This window comes from Lycium barbarum, chromosome 9 (assembly GCF_019175385.1).
Source record: "Lycium barbarum isolate Lr01 chromosome 9, ASM1917538v2, whole genome shotgun sequence".
NCBI lineage: Eukaryota > Viridiplantae > Streptophyta > Magnoliopsida > Solanales > Solanaceae > Lycium > Lycium barbarum.
In genome coordinates, this window is record NC_083345.1 from 1,227,436 (window position 1) to 1,247,555 (window position 20,120).

A 20,120-nucleotide genomic window follows, 5' to 3' on the forward strand; every position below is an offset into this window, starting at 1 on the left:
TAAAGTGTGTGTGATACACACGCTCAATGTGCTAAGTGAAAAAATACGTCTTAAAATCTTTAATTTTATTCTACGTAATTTTGATTGTGGCATGAACTTAAGGTTGGCATCTTAAAATCTTTACTCTTAGTATTCGTGGTCGTTTAGTTAGTAACAAAGTTATACACAGATTATAATTCCAGAATTATATTCACTATGAGATAAATATCAAGATTTTGACATAACGATGTTAGCTTATAATCTCATAGTCAAACACTAGAGAGATGTATTTCCAAATTTTATATCAAGAATATTAGTATTCTAATCCCGATAACCAAACGAACTTTAAATAGGAAGGAGTTCGTTCATACTCACAACTATCAATTTCCAAAGTGTGTCAGAAAAATTTAACGAATTTTATTGTCGATGAAATAGAGTTATAATGTCTTAAAATGATCAGGTGCATATAAAAAAGGTACAAATTTTTCTTATTTAATGTCAGAAAAGGAAAAATGTGAAAGAAGTAGTGGTAGAGAATAAGTAGATTGCTAGGCAGCAATGTTTTAAGAGGCCCGAGGCATTTTACACAGCACGGGGCGAGGTGTAAGCCCCGAGACACGGGCCGTAAGTCCCATGGATCTACAGGGTGTATCTCTCGTATATCTTCAATATTATAATTTTATAACTAAAAAATAAGCAAAAGTAAAGTGTGCATTAAAATTCTACAAATAAATTCAAATAAATCGCCAAAAATATTTAAAAAACTATTATAAATATTATTTGAGAAAGGTAATAACACAAAAATGATAATAGCCTAGATAATCTTTAAAATGAAATCTTCATTAACTTTCATCATCAATCTCCGGATCTATTAGTCCTCACCCTCAACTAATATTTGCACTCACCCTCAACTTATATTTGCACTGGTTTTTATTTATATATATTCAAAGAAGGAAAAGGACAAAAAGTGTAAGAGCAATGACAAAAAATTAATAAAGATGCTTAAGGAACATAGTATTACAAAATCCCTATCATATCAATTTCAAGCATTATCACCTAAAAAAACTATCTATGGCAGTGTTATTTTCTATGAGAATTGCTTTCTTTATATATATATTTTAGGAAAAATCACTATAACACGAAAACAGGATAACTTAAAGTATAAATATCATTATACCAATAATAAAAATCATAATTTATAGCAAAAATACTTTTAAAATAATAAATATCAAATTTAATGCCTGGGCATACGTCTTTACGCCCGGTGCTTACACTTTTGCGTCTAGGACTTACGGCCCAAATTTTAGAGCGTGTGTCCTATGGATCTACGCCTTTCATTTGTGCCCCGGAGCGTTTTTGGGACGCCTCAAGACTCGCCCTGAAAACGCCTCTGAAAACACTGCTAGCAACAAAGTTAGTTCTAAACAAAGAAGGTGTTTGAATTGGCTTATCTTAAGTGCTTATTGGTTTTTAAAGCTCTTTTTTACTTTTTGTTGTATTTTGGAAAGATAAAAATATTTTTAGGCACTTACTTTTATTAGATAAAAAAAGTACAAAAATAAATTAAAAATTAAATATTCCTAATTTATGACTTTTAACTTATAAGTTACTTTTAAAAAATTAATCCAAACACAAAGTAGAAAAGGTGAAATATTTGTTCTCAAGTCGTGATGATAAAAAAGAGAGTCGTCAATAGTGTGGTTCGCCACTTCGCCTTTTTATTGATGAGTACATGCTTTTGCGCGCGTGTTTGAAACGGCACGCTTCAATTATAACCATTTTAACTTGGGAATGATCATAATTTGCTCTTCCAAGTAACTGCACTTGTTATTGAACTGTTGATTTATTGCGATACTTCCTCCGTTTAAATTTTAGTTTCTTATTTTTCTTATTGGTATGTTAAAAAAAATATATCTTTCTATATTTAGTAAATTTATAATTTAAAAATTCTACATAGTAAGTTTATAATCACAAAATTTAATGGACATTTACTTTTTAGTACATTATACACATATTTAATTTAGAAGCACAAGATTCAAAAGCCCCATTTTTATTTCTTAAATTCCGTGTCAAATCAAACTAAAACACTTCAGCCTTATTAATTTGCACTTAATGGAGGTATGAATCTGAATAGTTCAGATCTTAAGTCATTAAATGCATTTGTTTATATTTAGATCAAAACACTTATTTGGTCTTAATAGATTTTAATCATTAAGATTTTCAACAAAGTCTTAATATGAATAATTTTTAACACCAGCTTCGTCCCACCCCCTATTTCCACCCCAACCTTCCACTACCCCACCCTCATACCAACTCCGCGCCCCCCACCCCAAATCCTACCCCCACTCACTACCACCACCACCACCCAATCCCCACCCCGACCTTACTCCCCACTACCCACCTACCTTACCCCAACCACCCCTATCCCCAGATCCACGGCACCACCACCGCCCACCACTACAAACCTCCCATCGCCACCTACCAACCCCCACACCCACCCACCACCACCCACCTACCCCACCCATCACCACTACAAAGCATCTCCGCTATATTAATAGCTAACATAAATTTTTTATTTTTTTATCAAATAATATTTTTATTTTATTAAATTCGTATTTATTTTCAAATATATAGATAATTTTTTATTTGAATGTATATTTATTATGTTTAAAAAAAATACATTATGCACATTCAGATGTTGAAAAATAAATAATCTTAATCATTCAGTGTTCAGATCTAGAGACAACATCTCAAATGTGCATTCAGATTCAAACGTCTTAAATTTAATGAAAACAAATGAGGCCTTAGGAACGGTTGACCATGTAAATCAAATATTTTTCACTTTATTTGAAATTTTAAAGTTGGAGTCGAAGATGGGGTTATATTTGGTTATAGTTCTTGCAAAGGTTATTCGGTTGTTTGAATGTACTGAAAAAGAAACAAGTGAAAAAAAAAAAAAGTGAAAATAGGGTTTTAGGTGTTTTTCAAAAATTGTATTTGGAATTTTTCACGGCACGATGATTTTTAGATAAAGTAAAAAAATTCGAAAAAAAGTAAAAAAATTTCGTGATCAAACAGGTTCTTATATGGGGACAGAGGGAGTACAGTCAAACCTCTCTATAACAGCATTGTTGGGTTCGAAAATTTTCAGCTGTTATAGAGAATCGCTGTTATACACCTATAACAACATTGACATTTAAATAATATTTCGCTGTTATAGGCAAAATGGATGCATAAAATCTAATTTTCATTTATTTAATTTCCAAATCCTAAACTTAATCACACTTTGTATAACGAAGGAAAACCATTTAATGATGAAAAAATATATATTCATATGATACTTTTAGTCATAAATAGTGTATTAAATGATCAAATATTTGGTCAAATTCTTTACTTTTATTATTGGTAATTATATATATTCTATTTTTATAAAGATGGTTAATTATTATATTACCAAAAAAAAAAAGATAGCTGTTATATGGGGTAATTTTACAAAGAGCGTAATTGTTGTTGTTATAGGTGAAATGCTATTATAAAGAAGTAAAATATAACATAAAAAATCGATTCCAAAAAAACTTAGCTATTATAAAGAGATTCTATTATATGCAGGTGCTGTTATAGAGCGGTCTTGTTGTACTAAATATAAAAAATTATAACATTCTTTTTAAAATAAATTAATACTAAGAAAGTGGAGACAGATGAATATAAAATCGAAAGAAGAATAACCATTTTATCGGTGAATCATAAAAGGCAAAAATAGAAAGAGAAAAAACCGGCGCGTATCCTGTCACAAGGTCTGAAAATTTATTAGTACACACATGACATAACCTAAGGTCCACTCATTATCTTTCTCCTTCCATTTTCTCAAAATTCTCAATATACCAAATCCCCCCCAAAAAAAAAAGAATTACAAAAAATAGCCCCAAATAACAAATCTGCTCTTTTCTAATGGATTCATCAGATGATGATACTGAAGAGTACCTTTTCAAGATTGTAATAATTGGTGACTCAGCAGTTGGTAAATCTAATTTACTATCAAGATATGCTAGAGATGAGTTTAATTTACATTCAAAAGCAACTATTGGTGTTGAATTTCAAACCCAAGTTCTTGAAATTAATGGTAAAGAAGTTAAAGCTCAGATTTGGGATACTGCTGGCCAAGAAAGGTTTAGAGCTGTTACATCTGCTTATTATCGTGGTGCTTTTGGTGCATTACTTGTTTATGATATTTCAAGAAGGACTACTTTTGAAAGTGTTACTAGGTGGCTTGATGAGCTTAATAGTAAGTTTTTCTCATTTACAGTTTTTTTTTCCTTTGCTTTTTATAACCGTTATGTTAGTTGGGATGTGAAACTCGCGAAAAAGTGATAATTAAGTGCGTTTTTGACCATTTTGTCATTTTATGAGGTATCTGCTATCTAGCATAGATATTAGGTTATTCTGTACATTAAGGCTTGAAGAAATCGCGTAATATTTTTGACTCTGTTAGGATTTGAACCCGAACTAGTTTATTGACCACTAGGCCACATTGGGCGCTAGATGTGTGAGAAGAAATGGTGTAGTTATAATCGTGGTGTTTGGATCAACTTGTGAGCATCTCGATTAATTTCATCGATATCGGGTAACTTTGTCCATTGAGGCTTGAACATACAAGAAGAAATCACCTATATTTTTGTTTTTGCTGGAATTTGAACCTGAGACCTCGTGATTCTCAATCCAGTTCATTGACCAGTAGGTTATACCATTGGGTGCTAGGAAAGAAAGAAACTTTTTTGACACATAAAAAAATGTCTTTAAAATCTTGTGGTCTTTGTCACGCTATTCTTATGGAATATGTTGTTAAGTAGATTTAGGGAGCTTCTTAATATAAAAAAGTTTCAATCTTTGGAGTGTCCTGTGAAATAGAATAGAAGAAGTAACTAATTGTAAATCTTTGTGTTTGGTTTTTTTGGTCTTTAGGTGATAAATTTCAGATCTAAGTAAATTTTGTACTGGTTTTGATTGTTCTTTTTGGTTGTCTTCAATTGGGTTGGATGTTTGTATTTGTGTTAATAAAGGGAAAACTTAAAGTTTTTGGGCATGTGTATGTGGGGAAAGTTTCTTAATGTGGCAAGATACTGACAGGCATCTCTGAGTCCTTAGATCAAGAATATAAAACTAGAATAATAGAAGTTAGCAGTATCCCATTGTAAAAAGCAGCTTTTCTTTTTATTCCTAAAGTTTTACATTGCTGCTATACATGGGAAATAAGAGACTTTGAAATGTAACATATTGGTGAAAATATATAATTTAATTTTTGTTAAGAAATTATGATAAATGGATTTGCTTATTGCTTGTAGTTTTGAAATTTGATCATTGATATTGGCATCTAACTGTGAATGTGGTATTCAAGTGTACCTTAGGTTGAAATATTGCTTTTTGTTCTGTAATTTGTCAATGTTGACCTGGTAAATGCCATATTGGTAGATGAGGCCTAGAATTTCATGAGGGTCTTCATCTCCGAGCAACTAGAATCTTGGTTTCCGAGCATTTGGTGTCCTGTTAGATGGGGGCTAGAATTGTCACTCACCTAATTTGAGAACTCCCGTATGAATTATTGTCACAACTAATGTAGATCCATAAGTACTCCTAATATGGGCATAAAATTTGGTGCTTTACTAGTTTGATATACTTGCCCACTATTCTCCAATTTTTGTTCCCTGGATAGATGTTCATCATTTTTTTTTTCATTTTTCCCCATTTTCGCAAAAAAGGAGCATGTTCTTTCTTCGCCTGTCAGAAAATGTCTAAGTGCTTGCATATTTGGCGATTATACTTTGAACTGATGCTTCAAGTGATTGTTAGTTAATTGTATTACATCTGCATCTTCACTTGAACATGTTCGGGAGGTCAGATTTTTTGTTATGAATTTAGTCTAATCCATAAGAGACATACAGAAACAGAACGAGAGCTTAATCTTCTATCGGCTCGGCTATGATTGTCTTTATTTTCACTCCTACTTTTAGTTCCTGATTAATCTTGATATTGTAAAAGTAGATGCAGTAATCCAAGACAGCACGAACTCTATATATAAGACCATAAGGTAATGTAGTCATTAATAAGTGACAAGTGAATTCTGCTAACATTGAATTTTTCCATACTCTACTTTGACTGGAACATTTTGTCTCATCATTTTCATTCTCTTTTACATAATATGTATGTTTCTGAGGCAACCAGAATAACCAAAACTTTTGAATCCGATGAACCATGCAGCTCATTGTGATACAACAGTCGCGAAGATGTTGGTAGGAAACAAATGTGATTTGGACAACATTAGGGACGTTAGCATTGAAGAAGGGGCGAAGCTTGCAGAAGCAGAAGGATTGTTCTTCATGGAGACGTCCGCATTAGATTCAACAAACGTTAATAAGGCTTTTGAGATTGTCGTCCGTGAAATCTACAGCAATGTCAGCCGAAAGGTCTTGAATTCGGATTCCTACAAGGCAGAGTTATCTATTAACAGGGTAAGCCTCGTAAAAGACGACGGAGAAGGATCTAATCGATCTTGGAGCAATTGCTGCTCAAGATGAACCATGTCTTAAACTGATTATACATTTAGTATTGTTGGCTCAAGACTAAGAGATTTTCAGTATTTATTCAATACACTAACACAGTGAATCGTATAAATGTCTCTTAACTCTGGTTAAGTGATCCATATGCATTCTCACTTTAAGTTGTAACTCTTTAAGGATACTTGTTTGATTCGGTGTAAACACCAGTTGCGAGCAAATATTTTTTATGGAGGCGCATATTGAATGCTAGCGGGCGACCCGTATTTCAAGATTTCTACTTGGAAGGTGTTAACAGGTTAGATTATGCATTTTATGTTGCAATTATTCTTCTTGTTTTTTAACTCTTAATATTGTGGCTGGAGGAACATACCGAGTGCTAGAGCACTACATGTATCTTAGTATAATATTTGAAAGTTAACATGTCTGAATTGTGCATTTATGTACATTTTATTGGCTCGTATTAGACTTCTAAGCTCCCTATATATCAACTCCCACGTTATTTTAATCTGAAAATATATAATAAGAGAAAAATATAGGAACATTACGTGTATACATGTATATATATTATATGCATATCGAGAAAGATACACATATAGGTTGCAATATACCAAAAAAAGAATAGGTTGCAAGAATCCCAAAACTAAAGTCATCTTCCTCGGGAAACTGACATATTCTTGGATGAACATTAAGTCATCTTTACATGTCGCAGCAAACATATCATATTTTCAAGATTATAAAACTCATATAATTTAAACTCATAATTAATTAGCATAATGTGGCCTAAAACTTGGAACAATTTGGTGACACATTCAGTGACTTGATATATACTTATTATACTAGTGAAGTTGTCCGCGCTTCGCACGGGCGTAAAAAATTTCATCATTGAATTTTATATTTTTTTCAGAAAGAAAAAATAAAAAACTTATGTAACTTGACCAATGTTTTACTAATTTGAATTATTTTTTCGTTTTCACTTTGAGTTATAAGTTTCACTTCAATATATATCCCATCTAGGTTTAGGAAAAATACAAAAAGTAAGTAAAAGATGAGCATACTTTGTTACTTGAATCAAATCATACTCAATTTTTTGAAGTTTATAGCAAAGACTACAACATATTTCGTACTGACAAAATGTCTAATTGTACTTCCAAAGTAATAGGAAATCGATCTTTTCTATTTGATCGATCAAAACTATTCAATTTGATAGTCAATGTTATATTCAAGGAGTAAAAAATTATCCAAAGAGTTTGATAAATAATTAATACTCAATATGAATGCAAGCTGGTCTTAGGTCTCTAGAGAGTTGAATTGGGTTTTCATTTTGTATACTACCATATTTTACAGAAACGAAACCTATAATGAAATAAAGTGACGGGTTGGATCCGGTGATTAATTTAATCAGGGTGTAATTATAGGAGGAAGTGGGTTGGGCCATTGTGATTGTGACACGTGGCAGACCGTGTAACTTAAGGGTATATTTGACCCATAGAATAACGGTAAGGGCACAATTGACCCAATAGTATACCGAGGGTTATAAATAAACTATTTCCTAAAGTTCAGGGGTATATTTGGTCCATGGTATAACGGCAAGGGCACAATTGATTCAATAGTATAACGAAAGGTATAAATAAACTATTTCAAAAAATTAAGGGGTAATTTTGGCCCTTTTCTGTATTAAAATTTTGTTACAACTAAACTATGCTAACAACGTTTGATATGTAAATTATTCTCAAGTATGATAATTAAAGTTATTTCATGAGATAAATCTTAGCATGTTTTGATCTATTACCTTGATTTTTTTTTTTAAATAAGTGGTAGCAAATATGAATATATTAATATTTCGAAACAGGTCTCCACCACATTCCGAGGCATTCTTGTGTAAACATCAAATGAAAGATTAATAAAATTCATAGACATGTATCCCAACTGTCATCATCACTCATAGGTAGATTATATGAGAAAATTTAAATATGGCAGAATATAAGTATCATTATTGTTATAAAAGAAAACTATTAGTATATAGTGTTAAACTTTTCTATAACAGCATCGTTGGATCCGAAATTGTTCGGTTGTTATAGAGAATGACTGTTATACACCTATAACAACATTGAAATTCAAATAATACTTCGCTGTTATATACAAAAAAGATGCATAAAATCTAATTTTCATTTTTCATCACAAATCAGCCATAGTAAAAAAGAGGAAAAAGTAAGAGATTGAGAATCCAAGAGATTAGGGATTCTTATCCTCGAACCTTGGCTGGTTTCGATTCCCTTTATAGCTATTTCTGTCATCATATCATTTCTCATTGGTTGGTCTGTCATAAACTCATACACATCATATCTCCTTTCTGATGGATGGTCCAAGCCTAACTATACGGGGGATACCATTGGTTGTTGAACTATACTTTTTCTAGTTTCTTTGATAGTAGCATTGTATTCCTCTATTTATCCCCACTTTGAAATACAGATGTAGTGTTGAAAAGAAAAACTCACACACATTTCGTCTTATGATAGTATATATAGTTTCTAGGATTACTAGTACTCTCCTTCATATAGTATCAAAAAATTAAAAGGCCTTGTTGAAGAAAGGCTTTAGAAACTGAAAACATAATTGCATAGTAATATACGGGTCCGGAACCAAAATGGCTCAAAAAAAAACATTTTGAATCAAAATGCCCCAACAAAAAAAAAAAGTTACTGAAGTACCTATAGCGCAGTATTTTACTGCGCTATAGTACTAACGGAGACGGCCCTGTTAAGTCCTATAACGCAGTAAAATACTGCGCTATACGGAATACGCATCAACGTATAACGCATGATTTTACTGCGTTATAGGACACCACATAACCACAAATTCCCCTTTCCATTCTTCCCTCATTACGTAATAAAAACTTTTTTACGTAGTTTAGCCGTGTATTAATCATGCTTTAAGACTCCGAAACTTCAATATTTTATATAGAACTCTAGTTATATTTGTACAATTAATAAAATAGACTCAACACATCAAGAATACGTGATACTTTGAATTGTCGTTTTAATAGTTGAAAAGTGCTCGAAGTCCTTTTTTGTTTGAAAACTTGTAGTCATTAGCTTTAAGTTATTTATCTTTTTGGGTTTCGTCTTATTTTTAAATTAATGCTTAACTTTATTTCGAATGTGTCACGTTTTTTTTTATTATCAATAATAAAGATTAATGATAATATTTATAAATATGCAAAAAATGTATAATATTTACGATAAATTGTACAACACTAATGTATATACACTATCGAGGATGGGTCCCACATGTAGTATGGCGGAGACTATCCCTAGGCCTAAGGCTCATACCATCCCCACCGCCCTCGCCATCGTCTCCGTCGCCCTTTTTCCTCTTAATAACCGGGCGCTCCAAGTCATGATCATCTCCTCTTCCCCTAGCCCTTGCGCCCTTAACTAGAATGTGCTTCTTCTTGGGATCTTGTCCCGCTGGCACGCTCAGAACCTCAGGCTGAGCTGGGTCTGGAAACTGGACCTCTTCCTCGTCGGGAGTCGCCACCGCAGGCGCCGAAGGATGAACCTGAAAAATATATAAATATTAGTATCATTTCTTATTTATGTTGAATACATTACCGTTATTTATTTAATCAAACCTGTGTGTCAATGGGCGCTTGAGAAGGCTCCTGAGATGGGTCTGTAGCCTCCTGAGATGGGTGTGATAGTGAATATGAGGTAGTCTCCTGGACGAGATGCTGTTCGAAGTCCAAGTAAAGGTTATAAAAATGAAATAAACTGGGTTGCCTATCAATCGGCGTGTGATCTGATGGTACCAGTGCATGTAATGCTCAACGGGAGTCAAATGGCCGACCACCGCTAAGGTGCCCAACCTGTTCTCCCAACGGTGGAGCTGGACATCCATGAAAGCCAAAACATTATCATCAATGGCAGCCCAATCATCCCGCTGGTAGTGTCGGAGCTCATGACGGACATCAGGGGGTATACTCTGTGTATGCCCAAACTGTCGTAAGACACGCTCGGGCATGTGATCCTCTACGATGTCCAGGTGTATCAATGGACACCGCGACCTCCAAACCCCCTGACCTGCCCTACAGAAGGGGGGAAAACCATCTAATATAGCAGCGTACGGCGTCCATATAAATAGCTGCATAACATATAAATACAAATCAGTGATCACCATGTAGAAAAGACGTTTAATTAAATTATTAATGTAAATTTAAATAGTTTTACCGCATCATCCGTCATATGATCAAGCTGGTCCCGGAATGGAAGAATGCTGTGGTGCGTATCGACATCCCGGTCAAAACCCGCTGTCCACCTCCTCGCATAAGGCATGTCAATCTCGAGGTGATGTCTAGGTACGGGCTGAAAAGGCAGCATCCTCTCCCACGCCCATAACTGTAAGCGATATTAGAAAATACGATTTTTTAGTCGCCCTTCCTTTCAAGAGGTTTGTTGACATTACAGGAACGCAACTTAAATATTACCTGGAGAAGAGCAAAAAATCCACACACATCTCTGACAACACCAATAGACGCTCGGCACAAGCATCTGTAAAGATACGCCAAAATAGCACCGCCCCAGCTGTAGTCTCCTAAGCGGTCCAGATGCTTCAAAAAAATCAAGTAACGTAAACTGACAAAGGCACCCGATGAATTCGGGAACAATATGCCCTCGAATATAATAAGCATGTACAAACGGGCATGACGATCAACATCGTCCTGCGGGGTGCCGTCGCCAACCGGATCCAGACCCTCCAAATAAGTGCAGAGTGCACTAAGCTGAACCCGACTCTGTCCGGATATCTGGGCCGCGGCATCAGGCATGAAGTGGGTGAGCCTAGTCAACTCTGTCACCCACGTCCGACCAGGAGGAGGCTCGTACCGAGTGTACAGTGGCTCTCCATCAACCCGCAATCCAAAGAGGACCTCTACATCCTCAAGTGTAATCGTGGCCTCACCAGTGCGAAGATGGAAGGTATGTGTCTCTGGCCTCCACCGCTCAACCATGGCCGGGATAAGCGCCCAATCATGCTGTACCCGACCAACGGACACGCAACGGTAGATGCCACCCCGAAACAATATCTCCAACACGCGAGGATGTGGGGGGTGCTCGCATAAAAGAGTCCACGCTCTCTGCAGCCTACGGGGACGGAGCCTAGTAGATATCCCTATACTACCGGCCCATAATAACTCTGACCTATGATTGTCTTGCAAAGACAATACTGATCTATCAGCGGGCCCCGGGTGAACAGCGGGCCCCGGGTGATCATCGGCCCCAGGGGGAACATTCGGATCCATGAAAGAGTCCGGTCTGTACAAACTAAATTAGTCATTATTCTTGAAATGAAAGATAAATTATATTAACTAATCGAAATTTAGCAGTAATATTTGTTTGGAACTATATTTTGAATATGTGATATATTTTTAGTTGACCAAATAGCCAACACAACTACGATAAAATTAAACTAAGAGTTCATATTCGTCGACCACATTTTCCTATAAACTTTATATTTTTTTCGTTAGCTTATGTATTTATGAAAAGAAGAACTTTAACTATTCTTTTTAAGATATTTTTTTTTAATTTAACATATATATTCATGTTTATAAAATTGTATAGATTAACATTTCATAATCGTTTACAACTTGTTTGGATGGTTGTTACCTATTGTATTATATTATGTTGTTAGTATAAATAAAATGTTTGCTTTGATTGCTACTTTAATTTTATTGTTATGTAACGATAATTTTATTAGTATAAATAATAATTCATTAACAATTCATAAATAATTAACCAAATTCAACTCATAAACATATAACAAATTAACAATGTTAACAATTCATAAATAATTAATCAAATTAACAACTCATAAACATATAACGAATTAACAATGCATAAACATTTAACAATTAACAATTCATAAACATTTAACAAATAATGAATTTAATCATCATTAATAATAATAATAAAAAAACGGAACAGTGGCCTAAGCCACTGCCCCAGCCGATCAAACACAAAAAAAAAAATGATTTTTTTTTTATTAATGATGATTAAATGTTAAACATGCATGCAATATAATGTATATAACAAAATAATAACAAAAGTTCATAGTAGAAAACCTTAATCGAAGATTTTTTGTAGATATTTTAATCGAGTTGTACGCCGCTTTTTCTCAAAATTCAAACTTAGAATCTTGCTCCTTGACTTGAATATACCGAGAATCTAAACTTTCCGGATGAAATTTACTAGAAAACGACGTTTTTATTTGGTGGGGACCACGGAAATCTGCCCTCCAATGGCGTTTTTGAAAAACAACTGCCACTGGAGGGGGCAGTGGTGGAACCCGATCGGTTATAGTGGAGACTATAACACATGATTTTACTGCGTTATAGGAGAGAGGCAAAGTCCTATAACGCAGTAAAATCATGCGTTATACGTTGATGTGTATTCTGTATAGCGCAATATTTTACTGCGTTATAGGACTTAACGGGGTCGTCTCCGTTAGTACTATAGCGCAGTAAAATACTGCGCTATAGGTACTTCAGTAACTTTTTTTTTGTTGGGGCATTTTGGTTCAAAATATTTTTTTTGGAGCTATTTTGGTTCCGGACTCGTAATATACTGGTCACTATTAGCATCAACAAAGCATTAGTGGAGGATACCTATAGACTTTTTATGCTCAACGTTAGTGTTTTGGTTAGCTAATATTCTTAAATATCTTTCCCTTTTAACTGGGCAATGAATGTGGACAATTATAGACTTATTAATTGAGTGATTTTAATTTTTAGCAAATATTGTGAGAGCAATATAAGAGAAAAATATCAAAAAAAAAAAAAAAAGAAGGAGAAAAAAGATAAATAGGAATGGTGGCCATAGAGAAGTGACACATCAATGCCTATCTTTATATTATATATAGATTTTTTTTTTTTAAATCTCCCTTGACAATTAGCTGATCCTCTTCATGGGTTAACATCTTAAAACATTCTTCTACTTTTTAAACAACCAGTAGTTGTTGAAAAAGAAAATAATAACAACTATATCCAAATTCAACTTTCATATCAAAGAATTTTATGTGTTATTTACAACACTCCATCTATTCCAACTTATATGTGATACACTTTTCCTTTTAGCATGTTCTAAAAAGAATGATGCATTTCTATATTTAGAAATAACTTAATTTAAGATCAGGGCCTTTAAAGGAAATCGTGCAACATGACCACATTTGGGCTTCGGCTAAACCCAGTTGCTTCTGGGCTATCAAAAGAGGCCCGCATTTACCTCAATTTTTCCAAAACAAAATACAAATTGTGCACACAGCCATCCTTTTTTCGAATTCTAAATTCTAATGCTTCAAAAACCATACGAGTAACAGAAGACCAAAGAGAGAGAAAAACAGATTAATCATGGGTTAATTAATGGCTTAATTAATTGTGGGCAATTCGCAGTAATGTCTTTATTTGGGGTGTTCTTTAATTTTTTGCCATCAAAATGAAAGTATTTAACTTTTGACCTTCGTCTAAAATTTCAAGGTTCCGGGTTCAAACCCCTACTCAGACAAAATTTTAAAAAATTCGCTACGCAGATATTGCCTACAAACTCTGCCCCATCGAGCATTGTTTGCCTGAAAAACTCTACCTTAAGGCAGAGTTTGCAAGCAACTCTGCCCGAAGCAAATTATGCCTGCAAACTCTGCCTTAAAAGAGAGTTTTGCAGGCAACTCTGCCCCATCAGGCATAATTTGCCTGCAAACTCTGCCTTAAGGGAGAGTTTTTCAGGTAAACTATGCCTTAGCAAACTCTACCTTAAGGCAGAGTTTTGAAAGCAAAACTCTGCCTTGCGAATCTATGTTTTACCTAGCAAATTTTTTTTAAAATTTTTAACTGAGCAAAAATTTAAACTCAGAACCTAAGAGTTTTAGGTGAAGGGTAAAAATTAAAGACCAACAATTTAAGGAACAAAAATTAAAGACCAGTGCATTTGAAGGACACTCCGCACAAAAAGTGATTAATTATTAAGAAATTGGGGTCCCTTTCCTATACATAATGATGGGTTTCATTAATCATTAAGGCAATTTGGGCCCCATTAATATTTGTTGTATGTAGGCAGGTGTTAAGTTTAACTACTGAGTCTATGACTAAGGTCACAGGTATGTGTTGTTTCAAGGATGTGAAATCCACTAACTTTGATGTCCAAGTATTAAGATGACTCGTTAATGGCCACTAACCACTTTCTACGTGAACAAGACTTTTGCACTATCATTGTGACAACATGACATTTGTTTGTTGTATACCATAAAGTAGAGATGTTAAACGGGCGGTTTTGATTGAATTCGCCCGGATCAAAGATGGAATTACTAAATATGAATTGAACGGATTATATTTTCATGAACTAATTTTACAATCTTTATCATAAACCTAAAATTTTCTTCATAGAAATTTAGATTGAAAACTGACTTTGAAATTGTGATGGCTATTGCATGAGAGATTTGTACAATGGTGATCAGACCAACCTCACTGAGAACCCTAGATTTCTAGATTTTTAAAAAGAGTTTGTTATGAAACTTACTTTACGCAAATTACACATTTGAATAAGAGAAATTTCAAGGATCATATAATCTGAATTTAAGACTTCAACTGTGGAGACATTCTTTTGGAGGGGGGGGGGGGGTATGGGGTGGTGTCGGGGCAGGTGGTTATAGCTCAAGGGAACAATATTGCAAGGCCACAAAAAATTGAATCAAAGAGAATAGTACATTGATAATTAAACCTGAACCATTACAATTAACATTGGCTATTTGTGCTCAATAAATTCATAGCTCAATTTGTATAGGCTCTTTTTCATAGTTAAAGCGTGATTTAGTAGAAGCATCATTTCCGTCACTTAATCCAATTTTTTTTTAAAGTCAAATTAGCTTTTATACTCGATAATCTTTTTTTTTTTTTAAAGTAGAGAAAAACAATAGGAGTCACGCCAGCTGACTAGCACATGCTAAATTGCTAATGGGAAGACTTTCACTAATATTACTAAACTATAAGACTTAATAACTTGCTTTTTGATTTCAAATATTATCCCGTGACTAATATATCCATAGTTAGGAATTCACACTATTCTCTTGTGGTCACTAATTCCACTTTAATTAGGTGTAACTCCAATAAGTTAATTAATTTCACTTACTAACATTGTGCGATCTTGCATTATGTTACCAACGACGGGTCCACAAATATTTTTCTCGTGACCAAATCTTTCTAGATTACACTATTTTTAAATGAGGATTATTTTAGCGTTAGACTTCTTTTCAACCCTGATAGCCTATTGTCAATTCATCAAACAATAAAATTGGCGAGAGATTTTTGTTGTTTAGAATTTCGTCCGTCCTTAATTTTTGATTTTTTTCATTTTTTTTTTTTCGTTTTGAAAATTTGATTTAAGATTACACTTGCTCAAAGTCCAAGTTAAGCACTGCTGGATATAGGGGCGGAGTTAGCACTTCGATTATTAATTTAATCAAATTCAGACATTCAGTAGTTTCGGTGCAAATCCTATATTTGTATTAAAAAGTCATTAATTATGTACAAATTATTATTAATGTCAAACTCAATAATTTTTCCCTTTGAGTACATCCGATAAAAAGAACCAATAATTTAAGTGGTCGTTTGGTTTGAGGTCAAAATAGTCCCGGGATTACAATCCCGGGACTAATTTATACCATCTGTTGGTATTATTTTATACCATCTGAAAGATGGTATAAAATAATACCAGTATAAGTGGGTTAAGAAGGTATAAGTTGAGTTATTCCAGCACTAATTTTTATACCACGTTTGGTACAAGGTATAAAATAATCCCGGGATAAATCTATACCTTATACCAAACGTGGTATAAAAATTAGTACCGGCATAACCCATGTTATACCTTAAACCAAACGACCACTAAGAGGACTAGTATCCCGAATCCATACTTCCTATTACTACTGCTAATAATGCTTCAGAAATCATTGCTTGTTCTGCATGCAAGGGACAATAATCATATCTTCACTTTATCTATACCTAATAAATTATATTTAATCAAGGTTCCTAGGTTGATCAAACCCAGCTATTAACTGTGAGCTTGACAAGTAAACATTTCTCCTACTATCAAGGAAGTGAAAAGTAATTAAGACCATATTGTCATTGACAGCTGCATCACAACAAATTATGTCTTGTGTTAGCAGTTAGCCTACTACATAACACAGCTTTCGTGTTAGGTTAAAAGACACTTTAGCCTAACACTTAATTTCTTTCCTCTTTTCTTTTTTAAGTTGTGATTGTTGTCCATAATTAGTGCATTTTGTCGTACGTTAAACGGTTGAAGTTGTACATCAAGAATAGAAGACTGAACTACCATGTCAATAGGTCTTAGGCTAGGTGGAACAGGAAACACTGTGAAAGGGTAATTACAACTGTAGATGAAATCTCAGTTTTAGCATTTCTAATTAGTGGAATTCCTATCAATTCTTGGAGGAATTGCTCTTATTTTAGAAGCAATTACTTGGACAGTTGTACTTAAAAAAGAAGCCTGGAAAATCAAATAGCAAGCTTTATGATGGACAAAATGGAAGACAACAGACTCTCACTTCTTGAAGTTATTCTCTTGATTTTTTTTTTCTTTTCATATATATATATTTGTTTTCCTGTGGTTGGGCTGAGTATTATTTTTATTTTTGGTTATGATGGTAGAGGCTCAACCAACAAAAGTTGTGTGAGGCTCCATTCATTGCTTGACAAGTGAAATTTCGGATCCCACAAGTAATTTTGTTTGCCCGCCCTTTCTCTCTCTCATATACTCTTCACACTTTATCATTTTCCTTCTTTTTTCTTTCTCTTTTTTTACCTCAAGTAAAATAGCAAGAGAAAAACGTACGTGGTACGATTTTTTTTCTTTTCATTGAGCCATACAATTTCATTGTTCAACCAAACATTCAGTAGGCGTTTGGCCATGGAAATCAAATACTTTTCACTTTATTTGAAATTTTGAAGATGGAGTTGTGTTCGGTTATATTTTTTACAAATAATATTTGGTTATTAAATGTACTGAAAGTGAAAAAAGTGAAATAACTTAACTTTAAAATTTTCTTTTTTTACCCTTATCGAAATAATTTGTATTCACATAAATGTTTAAAGTTTGTTAGACCGCAATTTTAAAAAATCTTCATTTATTTCTTGAACTTAATTTGTGTTAAGTCAAACGATATCACATAAATTGAGACGGAAGGAGTAATTTTTATTAGAATTTTGAAATATGCAAAATGTACATGCGAAATGCGACATACATGCATTTTAAGTTAATTGAGGTAACAAACCATTTGAAAAATGATGTTTATCTTAAGCCTTAACTCACATTTGTTCGTAGGCATTTGGCCATAAAAATCAAATATTTTTCACTTTATTTGAAATTTTTAAAGTTGGAGATAAAGATCGAATTGTGTTTTGGTTATAGTTTTTGCAAAGATTATTTGGTTGTTTGAATGTACCGAAAGTGAAAAAGGCGAAAAAAGGGAAAACAAGATTTTAAGTGTTCTCAAAATTCCACATACAATTGTATTTGAAATTTTAGGATAAACGTTGATTTTCAAATAAAGTGAAAAATATTCCCAAAAAAATGAGTAGTTCTCATGACCAAACGGGTTTGTCAAATATAATTTATAGATCACATTTCTAAAATACAATTTTTAAATCCCATGTCAAAAATGTAATTTATTAAAAGCAATTTCAAAAATGCATTAACTATTCCTTGGATGTAAACCACTTTTACTTATACGTTTTGCATATATTTAAAATTTTAAAAAAAAATCTTTTTTTTTTGTAGGGTGAGAACCGGAAGAAGATTAACAATCAATTTACTGGGACCCGTTTGAACATGAGAATTTTTTACTTTTTTCCGAAAAACGTTTTCACTTTATTTGAAAATCAATGTTTGGCTATGGAAATTCCAAATACAATTTGAAGTTGTATTTGAAATTTGAAAAACACCAAAAAATCGTTTTCACTTCACTTTTTTCTCTTTCAGTACATTTAGGCCCCGTTTGTCCATGAGAATTATCCACTTTTTTTCGGAATATTTTTTCACTTTTTCACTTTATGGTGTTTGGCCATAAAAATTCCAACAACCAAAACTTGTTTTTCACCCTTTTCACTTTTTTTCTCACTTTCAATACATTGAAACAACCAAATATTTTTTTCAAAAACTATAACCAAACACAACTCCGTCTTCAACTCCAACTCCAAAATACCAAATAAAGTGAAAAATTTGATTTTCATGGCCAAACGCCTACTTAAACAACCAAATATTCTTTGCAAAAAATATAACCAAACACAACTCCATCTTCAACTCATTTCAAATAAAGTGAAAAATATTTAATTTTCATGGCAAAGCCTACTAAATATTTGGTTGAACAATGACATTTTATGGCTCAACGAAGAAAAAAAAATTGTACCACATGGAGCCTCACACAACTTTTGTTGGTTGAGCCTCGTACCAACAAAAGTTGTGTGAGGCTCCATCCATTGCTTGACAAGTGGAATTTCGGGTCCCACAAGTAATTTTGTTTGCCCACTCTTTCTTTTGTCAACTTGTCAAAGCAGTAGAGGCTCAACCAACAAAAGTTGTGTGAGGCTCCATCCATTGCTTGACAAGTGGAATTTCGGGTCCCACAAGTAATTTTGTTTGCCCACTCTTTTTCGTTTGTCAACTTGTCAAAGCAATGGATGGAGCCTCACACAACTTTTGTTGGTGAGCCTCTACCACCATAAAATTATTCAACTTAGGAAGTATTACTATGAAGTATAATAATTGTTGTGCTTTTGCTTTTTGTTTATTTTAATTCCGTCTGTGTGAGCTTGCTCACAATGTCGGTCTCAAACTCGAATAAAGGAGGAGAGTTGTGATAGACTGCGACCATCGTAAAAATTTATCAATTCATAACGAATCCTATAATACAGATATCGGACATCGACATCCTAATGTGATGAAAAATAAGCAAGGATTTCACCATATTGACCTCAATTTGTTTGGAACTAAAATGTTATTGTTATTATTGTTGCTTTTATTTTTTGTTTTAATATAAACAATAATCAGAGGGTGGTTGAAAGTTATAATACTAGAAAAATTAAAGTATAGAGTGGATTAAGCCAGTATCTTGAGAGAAGAAAGAAAATCCCTAAGATTGAAAAAATCATTCTTTCACATGGAAACTGATCCCAAATCCTTTCAAAATAAGCAATAATAAGTCTCTCATATGTCTATAGTAATCCGTTTCATTTTTCGCTCATGAATAACCAACCTTGTGTTAACATTCCCAGCGTAGCAATTACTACAAAAGTACAGATGATTGTAATACGAATTCTCTTTTATCTTTTGTCTAAGTCGGCTCTTAATAATAGACGAGTGCGTGGAAATATTAAGTGATATGTGTTAATCTCACTTTAGATTTTAATTGTTAAAATTAAATTGCATAGTAAAGCAACTAAAGAATTTAATTTTTATGTTGATGGATAATAGTACATAAACAATGAAAAGAGGGTAAATCTCATTGACCAGCCAGTGAGGGCAAGCAAACATA

General features: G+C 33.5%; 1 protein-coding gene across 1 annotated transcript; it reads left to right on the forward strand.

Moving 5' to 3' along the window:
- Nucleotides 1-3,779: 3,779 nt before the first annotated feature.
- LOC132610209 (ras-related protein RABA5b-like) lies at nucleotides 3,780-6,948 on the forward strand. Its single transcript, XM_060324495.1, has 2 exons — nucleotides 3,780-4,261; nucleotides 6,232-6,948. Exons 1-2 carry the CDS (start codon nucleotides 3,928-3,930, stop codon nucleotides 6,546-6,548), a joined length of 651 nt encoding a protein of 216 aa, XP_060180478.1. The 5' UTR covers nucleotides 3,780-3,927; the 3' UTR covers nucleotides 6,549-6,948.
- Nucleotides 6,949-20,120: the final 13,172 nt, after the last annotated feature.